We start from the raw sequence: 26,744 nt of genomic DNA, 5'->3' as shown, positions 1-26,744 counted from the left end.
TTATATTAATCATTTAATTGGCCACAAACCAGGGTTCAATTATTGGGGACTTCCAATTACCATATAAACATCTTGTATGTGAGGTAATCACCCATTCATTTCACTTTTAGAAGTCAGAAAATTAGATATTGCTAGAACAAAACAGTTTTTATAAAAATATTGAAAGTTTTTGATAAAAAAAAATACATGTTGGACTTACACTGTTGTTGAAAATATTAAATTTTTTAGAAACTTTACTGCTTTTAAAGAAATGATAATGTTATGGGTAATGATGGAACGTTTGATTTTTTATTACGGCTTACTACTTTTGCTACATGGTATTGAAACGCCTAATATTTATATTTATGGATTGTTATGTCAGAATGGATATTAAAAGTAACCACTTTACAAAATATGTAAGTATTATTGTTTTATTTTTCAACCGATCCTCATCATCATCATATTTTATTGCAATTTTTAACAAAATTCATTAAAAACAAATCTGTTGTAAAAATGGTAAATTTCAGCATAATGTTCTCATGAAATATTTCACTGTCAAGTACGTTTTTGTTTTCTTTATGACGTCACATTTACTACACTATTGGCTTCATCACATTATATCAAACCCCATCCCATCTGTTACAGCGTTTTTTCCAATCCAAGGTCTGATGACAAACATTTCCATCCGGATGACAGACAACACATTGGAACCAATATCATGGTAGAAGGGTAAAATTCTCTTCAAATGAACCTGTAATGTGAAGTCACTTGTAACTGACTTAATCAGTAGACCAGAGACCATTTTGCTTTAATTTTATACATTTAGGCTCCATCTATAGAAGAAGGTTTTTTGAACATCTTTACCTGTGTCACTTACAGTATGAAGGTCTAAATTTATAGCATTTCTGATAACAATAGTGCATGGTACAATTCGTTTGGAATCCTTTAAAATTATAATATTGGCTTAAAATTTATATATAGTGTGATTAACTATTTTACATTTTTTTGACCAACAAACGTGGATTCTATAAGTTCCACAAGTTCTATGAATGTAAATATATCGTAATGAAACGTCATAGCCAAACACGTGTATTCGACACCTGCCGAGAAATTTTCGGACTGATCAGGCGGTTGATTCAATGTAGCAAAATTCTTGTATGCCCGAATGACTGACATTTGTAGACAAGTGGCGATACAAATGTGAAAGCTGTCACACCAAGTCATCATCACAAATTTGGAAGTTTGGATCAAACCCCTAAGATATGTGTATAACGATTGCCCATTCCTCCAACCTCTGTTTTTCGGATCAAATCTTTCAGTTTTCTTGTAACTCTAGCAGAAAACAATATGAGACGTGTATCCTTGGAGTAGCTACCTAATTGGAGAGAAGCCACTATGTGTAGGGTTGGCGGCAGTGGCGAAAGGTGGAGGTAGGCTGTGGAGATTCGACAAAAATAGTGCACACTAAGCTTTCTTAGTCGTACTTTTTTGTTTTCATTGAACTAAAATTACAGAAGGTGTTGGTTAGTTTTTAAAATTGAATTAACCCTGCAAAACCAAACCATAATAGATAAAAAATATTCTTCTAACCGTAAAATATCTAAAACTACACCATTAAATCATACCAACATATTTTTGTAATCTTAGTTCAATGAAAACAATTAAGTATGGCTTATTAGCACTCACTATTTTTGTCGGATCTCCACAGTGTACCACCACTAATGGGTGGAGATGGTAAAATTTATGCAATACCCATTCGTGATAAAAAATAATGTAACTACCTTATAAAATATTGTTGTTAAAGTAACTGCAAAATAAAATGCTGAATAGATTGCAGCACGTTTGTATTTATATCACTGTCATAACGATAGGCTTGAATGACCGACTACTCATTTAACTAATCATATAGATAATAGCGATCAATGACCTTATACAGAGACAGCATGAATTTCGACAACGTAAAATCAACAAGTCATTTAACTATCAATTGCTCCATCTAGCATCAGCGTTTTTATTACAGGCAATGACATAGCAATCGGCTTTCTCATACTTGCTCATCAAAACACTTCGTAATCGTTAGACATTACGATCAACTGGTTTCTCAATATTAACCTTTGTAGATAAGCGGTGGATCGTGTAAGGTATTGATTGCTTTTATATAAATAGCGAAAGACGATTGATAAGAGACACAGTTACTTTCACTCCTGAGCCCGTCCCGATCATCATCACAACTGGATCGCGGCTCGGTCTGAGCACCTAGCTCACCACGATACTCTGCATCAAGACAATAAACATCTACGTCCATCTCTACTACCGCTGCCTTTATCTACTCATCACCTCCACCTCATTGATCCCTAAATAGAAAATATTCCTGGTAAAAAAATCTATTAATGCAACGTCCTCTCTGTGGAAGCCATATTCTCTGCTTAGGAGTGAAAATAGTAATTTACTTTACCTAATTGCTACACTCGGTGGCTAACTTAAATAATGGCATAGATACAATATAGAGTTGATAACTGAAAAATAGTCCTTAATAAAATTTTACACAGTAAGTATTGTGCATCAAACCTCCACTGTATGGAGGCCCATATGATCTTATTAGGATCGGAATTTGACTTAATAAGGTAGTATCTATTTATTATACAATAACACTTTTAATATTTATCTATTCCAAAACGTTTAGTCAGTACAATTTCTTTCATAGATTCAATTAATAAAATCGGTAGACAACACCAGAGCTGTTAATTTGTATGATTTGAAAGTTATTTTTGTCAAGCTAAATATTAAAATAACAGTAAGGTAAACGTACTAGTAGTTGACCACTTATGAAAAAAAATCAACAAAATGTACATCTTGATTGGTAGTAATAATATATATGTATTTTTAATGATTAATTAAAATATGTCAATATGTTTCATACATGTGCTTAGATAATATTACAATCTAATCATAATAATGCATAATATACATTTTTAATGCGAAAACCCATGAGTCATAATTCTAGAATATTATGTCAGATGGAAATAGAAGTTATGAGAAGAATAGTAAAAAAGTGGCGCGCCTTTTTGAAATGAACCATTTCCGGCCGCCGTGTCTGTGTCTATTGACGCCATATCCGGTGCGTTGCGTCACGAAGTTGGCGCTTGCGCAATCATCGTCAGTTTCTCCAGCAGTAGGGCACCAAGTTGGACGTCGTCGGTAGCACTGTCCGTGTGCGATTAGTTTAATACAATTTACTGTATAACAAAATGATTTATAAAGAATTGTAAGTAGTGATTCATTAAAAGGACTCGACCGACCGCTTTTAATTTAGCATTCCGTCCGTTTTTAGTTACAAAGTGTCGAAAAATCAATTGACTCGTCTCGAGCCGAGTCCTCGGTCCCGCCGTCTATCTACGTTTCCCGACGTTAATATCTGTCAAATGTCATTAAAAATTAATCAATTCACTTTTAATTTCATTGTTACGTTGGTTTATTGTGGATTTTTTACTATTTAAGGGATATATTCGAATCCAGGATGACAATCTGACACTGACAGATCGACGGGTCAAGGATTATATTTCAATGACATGCCAATTTCTTTCACGCGATCCTGCATAGCTGCCGCATATTTTTTCGCATGCTAATATAATGTTTTAATAATTATAAATGTACGCAGTTGTCATGTCATTTATTTAAGAAATTCTTTTATTTCAGCCGCTTGGCGCTGCCTTTGACAGTGGAAGAGGTGAGAACGTGTTCAATTCAATCATACCATACTACTCGTAATATGACATCACAGGTCGCTCTACTCCACACCTGATTCATAATAGTGGTTCCGATGCAGAATTATTATTAAAATCAAATCAGACCGCAGAGTTGCAAATTTATTTTGCACAAAATTAAGTATTTTATCGCCATTAATTTAGCGATAGACGAAAACTTATATTGTATATTTCCTGAATAAGCAGAAAATACACCTGACATTGGCGAACTTTTTTGTTCAAATTTCATTATCGACGTCACTATTGTTTGACAGACTAGAAAAAACAGATCTATTTAAATTATTTTTAATACTTGCAAACATTGGAATCAATCATGTGTAAAAAATGTTTTTTTTTTGTGGATTTCTTCTAAGATCAAGCTGTGAATTATTATTATTTGTTTCGCGATAAATTTAATAATCAAATTAACTTTTTATCTGTTTCAACCGACTGACGAAATTAGACAAAAAATAGTAAAAACAAAACAATTGTTTTAATATTATAATTACAGCCATTTCAGTATGCTTTCACAATACAATGAATAGAAAGATGATCTATTGATAAATTTATCTTAACAAAAAACTGTGTTCTACTGTTAATTTTTTTTGTTGTAACATAATTTATTTGGTTTTAGTTTTTTTTTTTAAATACAAAGTCTATTGTGACCAAATATGGCTATGATGAAAGATAATTCATGGCCATTAGTAGTTTTTTTGCCTCGTTGGTTCTTCGCTTATGTATTTAGTACTAGTAAAATGCCACAAAATTTTTAACTTCCAAATATACCTACTACATTATCAATTTTCTTATTGTTATAGCGTATTTAATAAATTATGTAAGTTATCAACATGCAAAATATCCTCGAGTTTTACAATTTCTACAAACAATTATTTGAATCTAGAAAATATTATTTTAGTGTATTTATAAGTTGGTTCCCTCTGATTATTTTTAGAAAAAAAAATGGCCAATTGAATAACTACCGATCGATTCCTCTAAAAATACTATCGGAACCTCTCTACAATATAACACAAAATCATAGATAAAATAATAAAATATCTGTAGATAAACTCATAATATTTACACGAGACTTTACGGTACAGTTCGGTTATGAGGATTACAGCGGAAAACACATTTTGAAAATACCCGATATTCTGGATTATTTGTTAGGTTAACCTAACCTAACCCAACCTAAACTTACCCAAACTAACAAATAATCCAGTATATCGAGTATTTTCAAAATGTGTTTTTCGCTGTATTCCTCATAACCGAACAGTACCGACTTTACTAATGTTCTCCTGAGAAAGAAACACATTTTTTTTATATTATATACTGTTGTTTTCTCTTATTCAGTACCAAGTTGGGCAGTTATGGGCTGTAGCTGAGGCGTCAAAAAATGAAACGGGAGGTGGTGAAGGAATTGAAGTCATCAAGAATGAGCCCTTCAGGGATTACCCGCTACTCGGTGAGATTATTTTTTTCCGCTTTATTTTAAACCCCACCCAATCTGGGAATATGTCACCAATTTTCAGTACTGTTCGGTTATCAGGAATACAGCGGAAAACACATTTTGAAAATAGCCGATAAGCTGGATTATTTGTTAGGATAACCTAACCAAACCTAACCTAAACGAACCCAAACTAACGAATAATCCAGTATATCGGGTATTTTCAAAATGTGTTTTCCGCTGTATTCCTGATAACCGAACAGTACCCAATTTTCTAATCTTACGCCAAAAAAGATTAATAACATAGATTTATATTGATAATACTTAGTACTTAGTACAATTTTTTTTGTATTTCTATACTACTCTGCTGTGTTTCGCATGCATGTGTGATTATGGAAAATACAACATTTTCGAGCATGTTCCGTGTTAGGCACAATGGCAGGTCCATTTAGAAGAGACCATTCAGGTGGTCAAAGGGCATTTTTATGTGTCACAAAATTCTAAATGTATGAAATTTCAGCAAATAGGGGACCTCTGGTCTACTGATTAAGTTGGCTACGACTGACTTCGCATTGCAGGTTCATTTCAAAACAACTTCACAGTTCTACTATGAGTATTATTTTCATTGAACTAAGACTACAATGAATAGATAATATTTTTGTTAGTTTCTAAAATTCAATTAAACCCTGCATAATCCAAGCCTGAGTAGATAATTTAAAAAAATATTCATTTATCTAAAATTATTAATGGTTTGGTTGCATAGAAGATTTTTTTTTTTATCAATTATGGTTTGGTTAAGGCAGGGCTTAATGAATTTAAAAAAAACTATCCAACACCGTTTGTAATATTGTGTATTCTTAATTCAACGAAAACAGACAAGTGTGACTGAAAAATTGTGCACCATTTTTGTCGGATCGCCCATAGCATAACTAAACTATTATCGTTTGGTTTAGGTAGGGTTTAATTTAATTTTAAAAACTAACCAGCAACATCTGCAAATTGTATTCTTAGTTCAATGAATACAAATAATTATGATTGACAAAGTTTAGTGTGCACTATTTATATCGGATGTTCACAGCCTACCTCCACCACTCGCCACTGCGGAATGTGTATAAGACTCGTACTTCTTCCAAATACTTGGCTAATTTTCTCATTTATTTTTTTACCGATTGCAAAAAATTATGAAAATTATAATACTCTGCACAAAAAAATATTGTAATTGGATTCGTTCTAAATGGATTATTGAATGGCATCTGTACAAATATATTATTTACTCAACTGCATTTTTATTTGCTTACTGAGGTTGACTTTTATTGTCTTTTGAAATTGTGCATGGCAGGTAGTATAATATATTAAGTATGCATATAATATTTTTTGATATAGCTTTAAAGTAATAAATTGTAAAATCGAATAGAGGGAACTAAAAATAATCATATAAGCGTTATCAGTTCTTTATTAACGCGGCCCTCGCAACCAATTGCGTTAGGCATTGACTTTTCCCACCAGGGGAGGGGTTTCAGGTTCGATCCTGATAAAAAAGAAAAACTGTTAATACAACCTCCACCTGTCTCCATATGATCTTATTAAGACCGAACATAGTAATAAAAAATATATGTATACTAGAGGTGAGTTGGAAATACTGTCACCAGTTTGTATACTCAAGTCTCGGATGAAACTACCCATATTCAGTATGTGCGGCCCAATAAACTTATTCCAAAAAACTTGTGATGATATCATCGCGAGTCGCTGTTCTGGGCGCTCGCCAGTTGGTAGACTTTCTACACTATTGACATTAAATGCGCGCGAACGAGATAGCACTTGAATATAGGTATATTTTAATTTATCAGTCTATTGCATTTAAATGTATAAACAATATGTCATAAATTTTGTGTCGCAGCACAGTGGTGAGATGACGAACAGGCTTAGGCTTGTTATAATTATGACCGCTCAAAACATGTTTAAAATAAAAAAAAATGACTGTTTTTCATTTTTGTTAACAAAAATATTATAACCTAACAGAAAAACAACTCATAAATTTAAAATGTGTTTAAAATTTTATAATAAATGGACATTTCGAAAAGCGGAGCTCAGCGTATTTTGAGCGATTCTCTTGAAGACGATACACAGTCTGAGTTCCCTGAGCCGATATGTATTTCAAAAATACTAATATGGAGTTGGTTTTAGTTCCAGTTGAGTATGAGACTTGTGTCGCATACGCACGCCAAACGCTCTATATAGTATTCCGAATACTAGTAAGTATTTTGAAACAAGTTTCGATACTAAGTATTTTTTTATACTGGTAGTAAGTATACTTAGTCTTCAAAATCGACCAGTTGTCCCACCTCTAATATATACCTATATATATAATATCGTCGGCACTGACTGTGGGGTTTAGCTGCTTCCAGGAAAATTTGCATTATCAAAATTCAGCAACCTTTTCCAACGTGAAAAGATTTATGCAATAAGCTCAGAAGAGCTTACTGGCCAGGCATGTGTTTTACCATGGCTTGATATACCTGGAGTCCTATTTCCTCTACACTGAGACAAATACCTCTTGAAAAGCTAGCGTCAATCTTGCCACTGTATCAATTTCATCAGTATATCAGAGAAGTTGCACAGATTTGCTATGAGTGACACCTCGGAACTAGCTTACCAATCTCAAAACTCTCACTTACGAATCTCGAAAGTGGAAAAATATTAAATAAACTTATACACATGTTCTTTATACATAATAGTTACATCCGTCTCATAATATGCATTAAATTTGACACGTAAACGTAATGCACTTTCAAAATTTAGGGACAGTCGTGTGATTTCTTTACTTGGTTTTTTATGGTCAAATATGGTTATAAAACAATGGCTTTTACCCTTTTATCTTATTAATCTGCTCTGTAGATGACACATGTTTGTTGTCTTTTTCCATGCTTATATTAAAGAGTAGATAGCAAGGGCATTGCCTTGTCTGAAACCATCATCAAATTTACCTCAGTTGGCCAAATGTATCAATAATATAAATTAGATTTTTTTTAATTTTGACCGTTAGAACCATTCAATGGAGTTTCGTTATCAATCAAAATTAAGACAATATGTGTACAAACATACTGAGAGTTTTAACTTTAATCCAAACAAAAAAAAATTAATACCATCAGAATCTGATTAATATACATGACAACCAATTAATTGATTGTAAATTGCAGACACATTTGATATATTATAACTCATGCGATTGTTATGTTATCTTCACATACTATCAAATATGTAGATAAGACTTCTGAAAGATATAATTTAATGAATTCTCACCTGTCAAAGGTGTGATAATTATTTCTATATCTATTTTTGTTGTAACATTTAAATGCCTACATAATTATTGGTCTTTTTATGAACTACTTATCTAAAGTACCAATTGATGCGTCATATCTATTATTGTATTGTACATAATATATCGGCTGCTTAAACTGCAAACCAGCTAACTGCACTTTTGACCAAAAATGAGATTTTGATGGCATTTTGTTATAAAGCACGTTTTCTATGCTTACTCAAAATTTCACACTCCTAAACCTATAAATATATGCTTTATCGTTCTTCACATAAAACAGCTAATTGCAGGTGCCAAATTTTCAATATCATAAATGGAACAACTCTGGTCTTTATATAAATTTTCTTTATACATAAAAGGGAAGCTATAATAGTGTATTAATAAATAGTGTAGCTTATTTGTAAAAAAAAAAATTCCGATTGGAATTGTTAAATTCCGCTTGATGGTTAAATTATTAAGTTTTTTCTCCCTCCTGAACAATTTGCCCAAATGGAGTTAGCCGGTTTGCAGATTAAGTAGTCGATATGCATTTTTATCCAGAATCAAATGAATACAAGTGACATACCTATAATCAAAAAATGAATTGGGAGCAGTTACTATGTAGAATTTACAATCGCATATTTCAATCACCCATAGTACTTCAATTGTTTCGAAAACTACGATTTTACCGTCAATACGTGGGTAAATGTTGTTTATCAGTTATTTCGTTTGGTTTCATCAAATATGGGATGCTAAAACATTAAAACTAGATATCTAAAACACTCATTAGTCGACTCCGCATCCTTTCAAATCGAGTTCAAAACAATTTTATTGAAACCATAAAGAATAAAAAAATAATTTAATTGATTCTGGTCACAATACACAAGTATTATTGGTTGCAATTATAATCTAATTTGTTTTATTTTTTTTTGGTTTACCGTTGTTCCGTAACATAGTTTTCCATGTATTTATTATCTTATTTGTTTATTTTTTATACTCTCCTAATCTATAATAGTCTCTGAATACCTTATTATTAAACTACCGAAACGTTGACTCCTTCGTGAATGCAGCATCTGAAGCTCAGAGCTATATGAAACATCATCTTGCTTCTCAGTACGGTTGCCACATATAAACAGCACAGTTAACCATCTTTTCTACTAAATTAACTAAAAATATTTACCACCAACTTTACATTTCGTACAAAACCTATATATTTCAACAACACATACTGCCAGTGTTTGTCTACCTCATGCACATCTGTCAAAACTCTGAAAAATTAACTCTGACAATCATGTGTCGTTTATCTTAGTCAAACGCATATTGCAAAGATTATACGTGTGCCGAATATTTTCTAACTCACTTATAGGATGTGTATAGATTTACTGACATAATATTGGTGTGTAAATTAAACTATAGCGATAATAACTGTTTATATACAAAAATCCAGAATGTTTGTGAAAGTAGCAATTTACTTAGTCATAATTCTGTATTTTGCAGGTGGAAAGTATTCATCGGGTCAGTACACGTATAAGATCTACCATCTGGCTTCGAAGGTTCCCAGCTTCATCCGCCTCCTCGCCCCAAAGAGCTCCCTTGAGATCCACGAAGAAGCGTGGAACGCGTACCCCTACTGCCGGACAGTACTCACTGTGAGTATCCACTGTACCATTCAATTATAGTGTTTTAAAGTCATCACACGCCGGCAGTTCTTAAAATCTACTTCGAGACCACCAGGAAATAAGATTAAACTCTTATACAATAATTTCCACCAGTAAGTGAACCAGATACGCCAGTCGCTGTATTGTACATTAAGTACATCTGTAAAGGTAAATCATTATACAGTGACTCCGTGGACGATTCGCAGATGTATTGGTATCATTTGCTACAATGCCTGTTTCAATACTAGCAAGAAATACCAACACAACTGTGAATCGCTTTTACCGTACCCGTCGTGCCACTGTAGAATGATTTATTGAGTGTCAGCACTATTGAGATAGCTGATACTGCATGCTAACAATAATTATACATATTGAGGTTTGATTAAAATCTCTGAGATTATCATTCTTCAAGTTGTTGCCATGCTGTGCACAATTGTGTATCTGTTTCGGCCCTACACTGAAAGAGACATAACATGCGTGAATGAGGTGGCCCAAATAAATGAAATAGATTTCTGAAAAATCTTCTAGTATCCTACTTAAGGTTGACACAATAAAATGGAGACAGATTCCTGCAGTGGTCCAACCTTCAGTCTGAAGAAGAAACCTGACAATGAGATGGTTTATCAGAGAAAACCGATCGCTTTCCTTCACAGCTTCATTTTACCATGAGCGCATTGTAGGAAAATAATTATAATGTTATTCCTATATGTCGGTTCTGACGGAAATGTTTTGTTTGCTTTTTTCAGAATCCTGGTTACATGAAGGAGAACTTTATCATCAGTATTGAGTCATTACACGTTGAGGACCAGGGTGATCAAGAAAATGTAAGTCAAACCTTTCATATCACTCACTTATGTATCCGTATTTCAAGAATATAATCTGGGATTATGACCTGACTTCTTTCAACGACTCTCTCCAGTTGTCCCTATCAATTTGACCACTTTCCAATTTGATACTCTAAATGTACAGCAATTCGTCAGTTCATTTTTGTTCATACGTTGCGCATGACCCAGCCAGTGCAATCTGCCAATCTTAATCTAATGAACGGCGCTGGAGTCTTCGTGCGAGCCATAGCCCTCAGCATTGTATCTTCTCTTTCAATAGTTTTCAAAAATTTAGAGACTCGCAACAGCTTTGGTTTCAATTCGCTCATCTGTAATAAAGCATGGTGATTGGCTAACACCGATGAGTTCGATCGAACACGGTTAATACATAGTTTGATGTTCAAAAAGTTGGATTAGCTGATGGATGGTACACGGTATCTTCCCTGGTTATAAATGCTCAAAGCCAGTGGCAGTTTTCCTCAAACCACAGGTGGCAGTCAATTAATCATAAAGTGTAAAACATCGTTCCAATGCGACTATTACTGTATTTTTAACACTCGGTGTAGACTTATCATCACACAGTTTAAATTTCGCATAGGGGCCTTCGAACCTGTTGTAGATTATGAACAAATGAAACATTAAATTAAACATTAATCAAATTTAGTCAATGGTTTCGTCATTCCGCAGAATATTTTGAATGATCACTATCTCTATAAATTCAATGATAGAGAGTGCCAACTCTAATGTAGTTTTTTGAATTATTATTCAATATTTTTGCTAATTTCAATTAATTTTAACAGTTTCTACGTGTGTGCGTTAAAATTACTTGCAATATTGCATCCATAGATAATAGACAACATTCTTATAGAAAATAGTGCCAACCGCTAAAAATAAAAAACACGCGATTTTGACATAAGTCGAAAATGTGTAGGCATATAGAAAATGATAAAAAACGTTCATTGAGTCATGCAGGTGTCGATGCAGCGCAGTACGCGTGAGGTGACCTTATTGTTCTGGTGATTTCGGCAGATTTTGCTAACTGACAATGTTCATTTAGAAGTTCAAAATGTGCTACGGGATAGAAGAATACCAAGAAAAATGACATCACACACTTTTTTCCCGTAGCGGCAGCTTACGGTGACAGCACATAATGTGATCAAATCCTCTCTGTTCTGGCAGAACACACTAACTGGAGAATATTAGTTTTGAGTAATTTGACTTTGAAGTTGTTAAAATGTTGGAAACGGTCTATCATATGAGTTATTAAGTAATCGTAAAAAGGATGACTTTAAAATAAATACTGTTTATTTATTAAGAAGGTTTGCAGACGGTAAAGCTTGAAATAAAGAACATTTTGGTATAACTAACTCAATATGTCATTTTTTCGAATTAGTGTCTTCTGCCAGAACAGTGACGAATTACACTTATATAATATACCTTTAACCGTCACTCTGCATAATGCCATTGTGCAGTACTTAAAACACTCCTATAAATGGTTAAATTTTTTGAAGAACAGTCTGTAGTATTTTTTTTACTTAGAACTTTTACAAAGTAACCTAACGCCATTATTACAATATATCGATCTTAGTTGATTGTTGTTGTACTACGATTTCTTATGAGTACTAATAATTATCAGATGAAGCATTTAAGTATTGCATGATGGCAAAATTAATTAGACAATAATTATTGGCTTGTAAGAGGTCATTTAATAGCTTCTTACCGTATTAGATATTTTATTACTCTGTTTTTTTTTATAATGATATTATATTATAATAAATCCAATATTAGCTGGTCTATTATATTGTTTATTTTTATTTACGGTCACGCTATACAATAATTGAAGTGCTAATTCAATGATAACAATTACTGATAAAATTTAATTTGCACTATTTATGTCGGAAGCCAGTGCATGTGTCTGCTAGTTCAGAAATAGGATATATGAATTTCTCCATGGAGTGATCGTGTGGAGACAGTGACAAAATGCTGATCGGCCTGCGTCTTTATATTCTCTTGTATAGGTCCTTTTTACGCTGTCGCTTGTCACTACATAATGTTGTGGACGGCGTCTATATACATATACTCCACCATTATGCTATGTCATTAACTGCGCACCACAGTAAATAGTGCACATTAATCTTCGTTAGTCATACGTATTTGTTTTTATTGAACTAAGACTACTATTTACAGATGGTGTTGGATAGTTTTTAAAAATCAATTAAGCCTTGCTAACCCAAACCATGAGAGTTTTGGTATATTTTGGGCGGTACGACAAAATTCTGCACACTTTTTCATTCATACTTATTTGTTTTTGTTGAATTAAGAATACATATTACACATATTATTGGTTCATTTTTTTAAATTCACTAAGCCCCGCCTAAAGCAAACTATAACAGATAAACAATATTATCCGATCTATAAAATATTCAAAGTTATGTATGATTTGATTGCATAATTTTAGATATTTTATAGATAGACGAGTATTTTTTGACTATTATCTATTATGGCTTGGCTTTCGGAGGGTTTAATTAAATTTTAAAAACTAACAAATACTATACACATTGTAGCTTAGTTTAATGAAAACAAATACGTTTGACTGACAAAGTTTAGTGTGCACTATTTATGTTGGATCTTAACAGCCTACCTCCACCCTTCGCCACTGGCGCACGAGGTTACACACTATTCTGACACGTGTGGTGAAAATTCATTCTTTATTATTGATTACAATTTTTTAATATTAACAGCACATAAGCGTGTAGTTCGGTAGTTTTTACAGAAAATATGACTTAGTTAGAGCTACGCCGAGTGAGAGAAAACTATACAATAGGCTTCATGTAAGAGCAGTCGGAATTAATAACGTTAATGATAATTAAATTTAACCTATGTAATTCGTCCGCAGTAGAAAAAATCACAATCTGCGCAATTTCAAGGTTAAGTTGTTCCACTATAAAAGTAAATGAACCATAAAATAATATTCCTAATCATAACACACATGCACAACACACTGTGTTTACACATGTCATATCAGTCAGAGTACTGATCGTACTGTTTTGTTTCTACTAGTTATATGAATTTTGAATTGACTTTATTCACTTCAAAGTATATAATCGGTCATACTGACTTGTATAGTATAAAATATTTTTTAATTGAATTCTGCCAACCTGTTTTATTTTATTTTTCAACTTTGTCGATCATTGTAATATTAATGGAGGCCGTTGATTATATTAATATTTAATTGGCGGGTATTAAAGAAACACTAGTTCACCATGAAAAAATCTTCAATAGCGATGGAGCATTTATGAATAAAATGAAGCAAAAAAAGGATCTTTGGTCTACTGATTAACTTAGCTACAAGTGACTACATTGCAGGTTCATTTGAAAAGAACTTTACACTTCTAAAGAGTTGTCAAATTAGTAGGTACTATGGATTTTTAAAACGTCATAGCAGACATTTTTTTCTGGTTCCTACCAAAATTTACATTTATGTTCAGAATTATTTGACAAAATGAAGCGCTCACTTTCAAAAGCGGCTAAAATAGTTTTATGCAATTTTGAGATAAATTGAAATAACATTATACTATATTTTATTACCGTTTTATCCGATTTTGAAACTAAGCTAGATTTTTAATAATTAATATACGTATTTAGCTGAGTTTTGAAATTAAAACTCAGACCATATTGCTATGGTAGACAAATATATCGCACCGTGAGTGGCCACCAAGGCATCTGCAAAAGACATAGTTTGGATATATTAGGGTTTGAAGTCTTCGTTTTGTTAGGAGAAATACAGTTTCTAAAAAAAACTATAATATTTGGTTGTTATCCACATTATATAGCATGTTCTTTCAGTTACTTCACTTTTACATTATCAAGTTCACGACTTTTGCAGTTGTTCTCATTTAATCTCGAAATTGAAAAATTGGTTTTACACTCACGGTGGGATATATTTATCCAACTCAAAATACCTGAAAAACCATTTTAGCCGTTTTTGAAAGTAAGCTCTTCAAATCATTATGGAAAGATACACAGTTGTACAGCATATACGAATTGTTCAAAATATTTTTAAATACACTTTTTGACGTTTTTTTTACATGGCTCTGCGTTTGTGCATTTAACTTTTGTACACATTTTCAGTACCCAATTATGTATGAAAGTCAAGGACTGCCTCTAATATAACATTTATACTGAGTACATAATTTTAAAACATCTCATGCATATCGTCGCTTAAGAAACAACACCGCGGAAGTCATTTAATTACAATTTTCAGGGGCAAACGAAAACCCTCTCAAAAAATTGAAAATTGATACCTTTTAACTTATTTTTTTTGTGTTTAGTTAAAAAAATGTTTTTTTTAACTAAACACAAAAAAAAATAAGTTAAAAGGTATCAATTTTCAGTTTTTTGAGACGGTTTTTGTTTGCCCCTGAAAATTTTAATTAATTGACTTCCGCGGTGTTGTTTCTTAACCGACGATATGAAGAAAAGAAGAAAGAACTATAAAAATGCGACAAGCATTTCATGTAACAACTACTAGTTAGAATCGTCGTATAATTCAATAAGATGCCCATAGCTTAATTGGAAAAGCATACTGCGCGAATCTAGCAGATACAGGTTCTAGTCCCGTCTGGTGTCATATTTTTTTTTCTACAAAATGATTTTTTCTAGTGTGTAGGTATATGCATGAGATGTTTTCAAATTATGTCTATTCAGTATTTATAGATTGCTACATTCTCAAATCTTGTGTCTTATTCGTTGAATAAAATAAATAGTTTATTATAGTATTTATACTCTAATGTTGGGAATAAAATTGTTATATCCTTTCATACAAATCAGTTACATGTTTCACACATAAATATGGTGACATGATAACTGCTCCTAATTATTTTTTTAATTATACATCACTTACTCGTTTAATTCTCAGCCTCTCAATTATTACTAATATATAATGCAATTATGAAATTGCATTCATTAATATTCAAATTGATGCTTGTTGTATAGCAGAGTAGAGTTTCATACATCACGTAACTATATTCTTTATCTCGATAGATAAGATAACGTTTGAAACTAATAAAAGTTGACCAGATTATCCATAGATAACTACCAAATTGTATTGACTTATTGTTTAATAACAAATAACTCTGTTGTATATACCAATCCAGCACGTAGGCTTCAAGTTATTAACACCAGCACATCTATTCCAATTATGTAACGCCGTAACAACTTTTCATTATTCTTCTGCATACAAGATAACACTCACATGTTAAGTATGTACATTTATTAGGAATTGCAATATCAGTATTTCAAAACCGGTATCGCAATATTTTTGAATACCGAAATACCCGTATTAAAAATAATACAAAACCGATATATTCGGTATTGAAAGTTAAAACAAAATGTATTAATTAACATAAAATATTTATCAGGACTGTAATTTTTTATCGGCTTACGCGATGTCTAGTTTACTCCCGTTGCCCTTCGATGTCCTTGGTGCACAGTGCAGATTTTCGAAATACGTTTATGTAGTTACAGTACTCTCTCAGTAATCCGCCACTCTAAAAACCAAACAAAAACCGTAAATTACCTAAAGTCCCAGTCTGACAGTAGGTACCTACCTAGTATAGAATATAGATTAATCAACAACAAGCTTGAATCCTCTTTTCTGTTCAAGTACAATTAGTGAAAACGGCGGATTATAGTACATAAATACAAAATATTGTAAAAATTAAGACAGGTATTTCGTAAAAATAGTTTTTATCGAGAAATTTGTACTAGCAACTTACGGTTTTTTTAATGATCAAAATCAATTATGTGGGTTATACATACAATTATACATATTAATTATAGACTAACAGCCGTATTCATACAGTTTTGAAGCGCACTCAACGCAGTCACTGGTTTATCGGCCGAATAAGAAAGCTACAAAAAAATGAGATGCGCACGGAAATGAAACATGGCGGCCGGGTTTCCACCTCCTGTCAGTTTGACACATGACGGAGCATACTTATATACATACGTAAAGAGTCGGCAAAAATGAATTCATTACACGTTTTTGTTGGTTAGAATTGTCATTATACTATAATATATGTAATACATCCTAATTATAATTGAGAACCCATCAATTTTGTAGATTCGGTAGAGCATTTGCGAACTTTAAACAGTAATTGTGCCGTTTAAAAAACGCATCATGAATTTTAATCCATAGTCTAGCTAGATACAATGCTCCCGTGGTTCGATTACTCACTAAAGACGTCATAAAAAATGCAGTATTTCCCATGGATAAGATGGATTTACGTAACTTTACGATAAAATAGGTACTACATAATAATATGAGCCTACTAGGTAGTTACTGCTTTATTTAAGATATTATTATATGCAATTGGAAGCAGTCTTCATTGTTTCAAAATATCACCTAAACTGTAATAAACAAGATTAAAATCTCGAAACACACTGGTAAGACTGTCATAGGCTGATTGGTATATGATAATAATTAGATCCTTTTTCATATCTGTATGGTACATTAACATTAGGACAGATTCTCGCAGTCAATAAAATGTCATCTCATAACATAAATGAAGTTAGCTGCGAGACAAAAGTGTGGCCACTCGATTCCAAAAGTAAATATTTATATTGTTAGAAGTGTAAAATAAATATGATGTCATAACTGATAAATTATTTAAAGTACATGATAATTATTCATTTATAATTATTAAATTTATATGGTACCGTTTGCACATTTTTACACCAATTCACAATTTCAATATTTTAAATTAATTATCGGGGTATCAAAATTTAAAAATTGGTAACATTAGTCTCGGCATGACGCGTATTACGTCAGAGATGTGACGTCACTATTCAACAGAGTCGTGTTTAGGTTATGCATGCAAATTTGCATTAAATAGCTTGAATGTAGTTTGCTGTTCTATGCATACGCCAGTAAGTTTATTAACTACATACATATAAAACAGTAAACCACTTGTTTTTTCTGAATATTGTTGGAAGATTGTGTTATCACAATTATTGCCGTCATCCTCAGAACTTTCTGCTATCCATTCTTCTAAACAATCGCGTTAGCTCTTGAGTTTTCAGTCGCCTTCTGAATCAATTCTTCTAATGGAACTAAGTCTTCCGGTTCCTAGTTTTCATCATCTTGAATCATGGAGGGCCACAGCTTTTTTCACAGTTAAATTATTGCTCGACCTGCCTTAGCCACGTTAAATACGACGGCGGACAGCTGATATAGACACGCGGCGGACTATAAAATTTTACATATGAATTCCGGCGAATTATAAAGCTAGATTTTGTGATTCTAACTAGTAAAAATATTTACAAGATAAAAAGAACTTTTTATATACAACGTTTTTAAATTTTCTGTTGAATCATATAAACTTGACTTGACTAGCTTAAACGATCAAAAAAATTGTACTTGATAGAAATACTGAATAATGAAATGTCATTCCATATATATTTCCATAGTAACGCACGTATATATTATTTATAATAATTTAGTTGCTAGGACCCCGTAGCAACCAATAATGGTATCGAAATAACTTTTCATACAAAACAGAGTTAACTAAAAATGAATTCAATTCTACCTAAAGATGGCTAAAAGTATTAAAAAAATGCATTGGCATCGTGTTCTGATATATTCTAAAAGTTTAAAATGTCTAGCTAGTCGGGAAGTAGCAAATCGATTGCAAGATTTGTACCGGACAAATAAGAACACGACCTAAGAAAAACGTTGTAATAACGGCGGATTATATTAGTTGTCGCATAATCGAGCGGCGGATTACCGAGAGAGTACTGTACTTCCTTGATTTTAAATGTATGGTTATCTACTAAAGAGTAGTTTATACAGTAATGGAGAAAACTAATTTTGTTGAGAACAAAAACGTGAGCAACATCTTGTTTGATTTTACTTACAAGAATAAAGTGCCAATAGTTCATCTACTAGGTATCTGTAAACATCAGCATCTCCACCATATCTTACCTTTTCCTGTTTTCAAAGGTTTACATATTATATGTACCTATTTGGATATTTTTGCTATAATATCGTCACTGTTCTGGCAGAAGACACCAATTCGAAAAAATGACATTTGAGTTAGTTATACCAAAATGTTCCTTATTTCAAACTTTACCATCTGGAAACCTTCTTAATAAATAAACAGTCTTTATTTTTAAGTCATCCTTTTTACGATTACTTAATAAACTCACATTATAGACCATTTCAAACATTTTAACAACTTCAAAGTCAAATTACTCAAAACTAGTATTCTCCAGTTAGTGTGTTCTGCCAGAACAGAGACGATATATTAAGGCGATACTTCAAGTGAAACGGCAAATAATTTTCAACTATAGGCGCGACGAAATTTTGGACTCGCTGTCAGTCGGAGACCGAACGTCGAGGTGTGAATATGTCAATTTGTTTCGTGATGGTGACGGGGGTATTAATTCTTAAATCGTGTAAAGATGATTAAAAACGTTACCCATTTACTTTAAAAAGAAAACATGTCAATGAATATATTATTATTGTTACTAATAGAACAATAAACTGAACATTAAATGGACGCATGTCGGATTTATGTGACATATTTCGTTCGGCATGCGTCATTTGCACCCGCGACCCGCAATCCGCGCATCACCTAGCCACGATCTTTTAAGACCATGCCTCAACTGAGGTATAGCCTTAATATTTTGAAAAGATTTTTATATAATATATCGTCGCTTAAGAAACAACACGGCGGAAGTCAATTCATTCAAATTTTCAGGGGAAACAAAAAACGTCTCAAAAAATTAAAAAATAAGTTAAAAGGTATCAATTTTCAATTTTTTGAGACGTTTTTTGTTTCCCCTGAAAATTTTAATGAATTGACTTCCGCGGTATTGTTTCTTAAGCGACGATATATTGGTAGATACTGTTTTTTCCATATATTTCACGAATACCGTTATTCACTAAGAAATACCGGTATTGGTATTTTCATTCAATATTGCAATCCCTATTATATATCCACAGTGTACGAGGGTTATTTAAATCTCAATGGAATACCTGTCAAATGAAAATGTTCAGTTACTAAACTAGAACTTACCTGAAGGGTGCTACGTTTGCACAATGTCATTGATTTTTTTTCCATTTGACGAACCCCCAAAATTATAATGCATGAGCAAGATGTGATGTGAGTTGACGATTGAAAAAAGAAACAGCCAGTCTATTTAAACAATCATCTGTTGCAATGCTACCATTTTGTTCAATTTATTTGTGTTGAATCAGACAGTTTCCGATGTCACATATAATAATGTGCTATTAAAATATGAATATAATTCCACATAATTACATCCATGTAAGGTTAATTACCATATTAATAATGGAAAAATTTTAATACTATATGCAAAGTAAAAAGTTAACTCTCATTTTCACTCCTAAGCCGAGCATATGGACCTCCATAGAGTGGAGGTTATAGTAACTATAACCGCAGATTTATTTATTATATACTGATATATCTTGTTTGAAAAGACAGATCCTGTCAATTATTCTACATAATATGCAGCTAAATACCGAATATATAGATGAACATTAATTTGTTATGAGCTTTAATGCTGATACATTGTTCATCTTTATCCACATATCGCAGGCATTCGTGTTTGTAGGGTCCACGTCTCAGCCTTGTATGACAGACTCAGTCTCGAGAGTGTTTTGTATAGCCGTATCTTTGTTTTTCTGTATAGTCGTTATCAGAATCATTCATCATTCTCTTGGCTGTATATACAGTAAAAAATATCTGATGAATATTCTGTGTTACAGGTCCATGAACTGCCCCCCGAGAAGTTGAAGAACCGGGAAGTAGTATTCATCGACATTGCCAACGATCCCGTTTCCCAGAGTGACTACAAACCCGACCTTGACCCCACGACCTTCAAGTCAGTCAAGACTGGCCGCGGACCTTTCACAGGCCCAAAATGGTGGCACCGGCAGAAGCCTGTCATGACCTGCTACAAACTCGTCAGCGTTGAATTCAAATGGTTCGGTTTACAGGTAATACCAATACTACATCATCATCCAATATCTCAGGGCCAAATACTTACGCAATCTAATATAAATCTGTCATGATCGTGTATCAGCGCATTATTTTTTAACAGCCTGTGGCACACACTTTCCGCTGCTTTAAAACAGCGGTCCCCAACCTTTTGGACCTCGCGGACCACTAAACCCAAAATCTTGAATCCTGCGGACCACTACCACGTATTTTGTCCACACTTGTTAAAAATTCGATATATCAATATAATGATAAAAGAATTATAATAAATAAACTTATTAACACAGATATTCATCACGAAAAATGCAAAAAAAAACATGTTGAAATTTTATTTTATTAAAAAAGAATCAATACATAATAAATGTACAATGTAAACAAGAGTTATTGCCATCTTCCTGTTTCACATTATCATCAAAATTAGGAAACATTTGCAGATCTTCTTCAGCCAACCGCGTTTGCCACAGCAATATCTTCCTTTGATATGCATCAATTTTGCCTCGCAATGTGAACACGTCCGTGTGCAGTCTTTGCAAGGACACGTTCAACTCGTTTGACAGAAAAAATGTCTGCCAGGTATGCAAGCTTCGCCAGCCAATCATCGTCAGACAAGAGATCTTGGAACTTCGAATTATTTTGCTGCTGAAAGAATAACTTGACTTCTTGGCGTAGGTCAAACAATAGGGTTAGTACTTTGCCCTCACCTCGGTGTGAAAAAGGATATGAGTATGCTGAAGGCCCATTTCTTCACAAAGTGCTTCAAAGATTTGAGAATTTAGCGCTTTGTGATGAATTTCGATGACAATTTCAATTATATCAGATAGTACTCCATGCAGTTCTGGAGGTAATTTTTTTGCAGCAAGTTGCTCACGATGTATAATGCAATTAGAGATTGCAATATCGAATGAATATGTCAATACCCATTTTTAGGTATTTCTTATTGAATACCGGTATTTCTTAAAGAGTTTCAGGGCATTATTGGATTTTAATTTAATGAAAATTACTATGCGGACCACCAAAATTCTCTCACAGACCACCGGTTGGGGACCGCTGCTTTAAAACATGTGCCGAAAAATCCATATTTTCACAGTTTTAAACCATTTTCATTTTTACCAATGAAACTTTAAATATTTAACTGGTCAGTTAATCCAAAACATTGAATAAATTAGGATTGGATAATCGGGAATTTACCACACGGGTACCCTTGTGAATTCGTTTTAAACTTAATTCTTTTTTACAATGTAGAACATAATTAATGTTATTTTTTTAGTTTATTAATATGTTTAGTGATTTCATACTTGTTTTTTTTAGATGGTGAAATTTCGCTTATCGTGACCATGTCCCCAAAACGTAACCCTCGCAATGGCAGGTTACCTGTAGTTGTAAGTAATCTAGTAATGCATTGATATATTTTAATACATATTGGTTTTGCTTTCTCGTTTCAGAATAAAATAGAGAGTTTCATCCTTAAATCGGAGCGAAGATTATTCACCACATTCCACAGGTAATTGACACTTACTTACAAATTAGATTATTGGTACATAAATTATTGCAATTCGCTGGGACTACTTACAAGTAAAAAAATACTCGTCAAGAAGTCATGTCAGACTCGTCATAGTGGGATGACGTTAATATACGTAATACACATTTTCATATTTTGATTTTAATATTATAATAATGTTATTCATGACGGTAAAAAGTCTATGCTTGCATCTGAAAAAGAAAATATTACAAAATCAGTATTGTCATTGAAAGAAAGTATTGATTCTTTTCGGTGGATCTATTCTACGCAAGGCGGCTATCGACGGTAGTTTATCATATTTATGTATTGAGGTATTATACAGTAAAACCTCGTTAGTAAGAACACTGATAATTCAAAATTTGCCGTAATTCTAAATTTTCCCGAAAAAAAAGTCCCTTGAACATTATTTTCAAATAAAACCATACCTTTAATTCGAATTTCGTAATTCAAAATGATTTCAGAGTCCCTGGCATATAAAAATATTCAATAAATCGTAATAAAGTACACTATTTCATGGGCCAGTCATTGAAAATTGTGACAGACTTTCCTTAAAACATCAAAAATTACTTAATTTATGATGGTAATAAAAATAATCCTGACATTTTATGACCCAATTCGGTAGGCACACCTATGATCAGAAACAAAATTAATACTTTGGACGCTGAAGACGCACCTGGCGCGTAATGACCAGGCGGCCGATCGATGTAATTAACGTGTATTTTAAAGGTGGTAGTTAAAAAATCATTATCTAGTCAGCAGCAAATGAGTTAATGAAAATCAAAATAAAAAAAAAATTTCAAAATTTTTATATTTTTCCCCCATACATTTCGTAATTTGTACTTCGAATTTTTTTTCGATTTTCGGTACCATGGAATTCGTATTAACGCGGTTTTACTGTAATTCTTACAATAAATTAGCCGTCAAAACTGTCTATCTTGCTCTGAAAGTTGACACAGCCAAGAGAGGGGCTGTTAAAACATAGCGCTTTTTGACAGTTTAGACCAGTCCTTCTCAAAGTGGGCGATAACACCCCCTTGTGGGCGCTGGAGGCTCTCAGGGGGGCAGTAGAAGGCTCAAAGAAAATTAGGGAGCGTTAAGGAAATCTAGAGGGGCGATGGCAGACGAATTTTATCAATAAAAATCAGACGGAATCTAGACACACCACTTGAGATGCCATTTACTACTCGAATGCTTGGAGTCCCGTGTAGATGGTTAAATTAGAGTAGCTTACGCATGTAATAATGTGGATACAGCTTTATATTTCATGTACGTAGTCCATGTTTAAGTTAACTAAATAAAATTGTGATTCCCGATATTTTTTATATAAGTTATTTCTTTTAATGTTAAAAAAATACTTCTAAATATGATTAAGTTTAATATGAGTTTTATTTCCTCTTATTGAAACATTCTTTGATCTCAGAAATAGGATATGGGTCACACCCTATCTATCCTATCCATATAATAATGCATGTTTAAAAATTATACTTTCAATAACTGTTTTTAAGATACGCAACAGATGGTAATATAAAAAGGTAACTAAGTTAAAAAATATTGGGGGCACTAGATTTTTTTTAAATCTCAAAGTGGGCGGTGGTCGAAATAACTTTGAGAACCTGTGGTTTAGACGGTTAACTTATTGTGACATTTAACCGCCTCGATTCATAAGAGTGCTTCACAAGCATAGTAAACCAAGTCCATTCTGGTTATTTTTGAGTAAGCTAGGTTCAAACATAATATTTGAGTATTTCTTATTCTGTAATATGATAAACTACAATAGTCTAAACTAGATAGTCGCCTTATGTATAGAATAAACCCACTGATGGCCCTAGCCACAATACACATCAACAGCAGAAGGGAAGAATCAGTACATCCTTAAGTACAAACTAATAATACGGTGTTGTGTTGCAGGCAAGTAGTCTGCTGGCTGGACCGCTGGCACGGCCTGACAATGGCGGACATCCGAGCCATCGAAGAAAAAACCAAAGAAGACCTGGACAAGCTCCGAATCCAGGGCGAAGTTCGCGGTATGGTCTCCGACGGAGAGTAAACGCGCCTCCCCTCCACCCTGTTACCATAGACGGAGTCAATCTAGGAGACATTCGCAGGGAGACCGTAGATTATCTGAAGACCACCACGTGGTTGCTCACAGTGATACCCTTCAGCTCATTCATCATTTATGCATCCGTATCGAGTTGTATGAATTATGTATTGAAACCGCTTCGACTATCGACGGTTCATTTTGTCAATTGAATTTTTGTAGAATTCCACACATTAGTAAATAATATTATAATTCTACACGGTATAAAATTCTTCCATAGCTACCATTGTCAAGACTATCAACTTAGTAGTAAATTTTTGACTTATGCTGAAATAGCTATCGACTAATTTAATACTTCGTTGAATTGCAAGTGTATGTCGTATTTATTAATAACGATGTTAGCCTACTTTCAGACATACATTTTGTATGTAGGTATATATCTTCCAGATTTTCTAAAATATTCTTCGAAGAAATATATACTGCATACCTAAGCTACAAAATGTAAATCAACGCTTAATTAATTAGCACATCGAAAGTACCTAATCAACGCGTAATCAATACAAAATTTATAGAACTCAAATCCAATTAAAAGGATGAAGACATAGAAATTATTCCTTTTTATGTTTATTTTACGAAGGATTATTAAGTTAACAAGGAAAAATTTACTGTCAATAATTCTTATGTAGAACCGTTTTTGGCTGATTATTTTCTGCTGAATATTTTGTTTATTAAAATTTTTGGCATTAGAAATTAGCATTGTTGTAAATAACATTTATGAGCCTTTGGGTATCGCGTCAAAATGTGTTTGAGCGACATCAGTCACTCCATAGATTAAGTTGACTAGAAAATTGTCTTTAACCTTGCTGAGCAGTCACCATAGACACAATATTTTATTATCTGCCCGTTCATTTCCTAACAAACAGAAGAAAATCTGTGTTATTGTCGGTAAAACTGTGATGCATTACAATACCCATAGTTTCCATGTTGACACGGTTTTAAATATTATTATTTTTTACCGTGGTGGTACGTACATTGATCTCGATATTTATTTTTGTAGTACACTATAACAGAATGTCTATAAATAAAAACACGGTAGTTAGTATCCCTATATCTCCAAAAATAAATAAATATATCAGTTAATTTTCTATAAAAGCCATTGAATTATTATTGTTTTAACATGGGAGCTACACTAAGGTAAACTTAACTAGTTAATTATTAATATTGCATAAATTTATTCATAGTATGTATTATTATATCAAAATATTTATTCTTCATAGAGATCTGTCAAAAATGTATAAATTATGGTCATTCATGTTCCAAATTTAAAATATATCTTATGCCTACTTAATTTAAATGTTTTGGAATACTTGATGATTTTTATTTGCAACATTTCGATGAAATCATATTTTACCGGCGACATTGTTAGTTTTGATTGAATGCTGTGTACAGGATTTGCAGTGGGTCGTCCATTTTATTTTTAATAGGAATTATATTTTTGAATTGCAAAATATAGTCTATTTGATAATAAGAATAATAACAGTCATCCAATTTATAACTATATGCAGGCATTTGGAATCTACAACAATTGAAATCGGGTATTTTCGTTATGTAGTAGAAAATAATAGATTTTGTTGTGAAATTTATCCAATTTCAAAAATACTATGTTGTAATTATAATTTATATAATGAGATATAAATATTTTTTAAAAATACTAGTTATAAAGGTGCGCTTTGATAAAATTGTGTTAAAAAAACGCTGGTGTTAAGTTATTAATTTTTTTTTTTTTGAAAGTGAAGTGTGGATGCGTAATGTATAAGTTTGAGAATTTTGATTTTCATTGCGTCCTGTGACAGCCATGTCATATTTATGTCTTTTAACCTAATTTTTTCCTTGTCTGTTGAAAAAAATATATTTACTAAAGACAGCATTTGAAAATCACATCTGAAACAGCAAAAAAAAACATCATCGCAGTTCAGACAAAAGTCGGTAACAACAAAAATATTTTATACAACTTGAAACTTTTGTTGGATATGCTTTTTTGCCGAAATGGTGACGATATATTATGTTCTTTCGTTTTTTTGTCTCTTCAGAACGTTGGATTTAATGAATGTAAATAAATTAAGTTAATGCCATACCATAAATAATATCTGAACGTCAATTGAGTTTGGTGGTTTTATGTAAAATTTACTCTATTTAATTTGTTGCATGTTTCATTTCAT

At 32.7% G+C, this 26,744-nt stretch overlaps 1 protein-coding gene across 1 annotated transcript; it reads left to right on the top strand.

Annotated features, from left to right (window-relative positions):
* The first annotated feature begins 3,138 nt into the window (after positions 1-3,138).
* Positions 3,139-25,670, top strand: vib (phosphatidylinositol transfer protein vib). Its single transcript, XM_085950646.1, has 8 exons — positions 3,139-3,244; positions 3,676-3,706; positions 5,073-5,184; positions 9,959-10,110; positions 10,866-10,943; positions 20,737-20,967; positions 22,411-22,469; positions 24,396-25,670. Exons 1-8 carry the CDS (start codon positions 3,228-3,230, stop codon positions 24,532-24,534), a joined length of 819 nt encoding a protein of 272 aa, XP_085806772.1. The 5' UTR covers positions 3,139-3,227; the 3' UTR covers positions 24,535-25,670.
* The last annotated feature ends 1,074 nt before the right edge of the window (positions 25,671-26,744 follow it).

This window comes from Rhyacophila brunnea, unplaced genomic scaffold (genome assembly GCF_057557595.1).
Source record: "Rhyacophila brunnea isolate RB1 unplaced genomic scaffold, BYU_Rbru_1.0 scaffold_23, whole genome shotgun sequence".
Lineage (NCBI taxonomy): Eukaryota > Metazoa > Arthropoda > Insecta > Trichoptera > Rhyacophilidae > Rhyacophila > Rhyacophila brunnea.
Note: the sequence above shows the minus strand (reverse complement) of the source record. Positions and strands in the feature narration are given on the sequence as shown.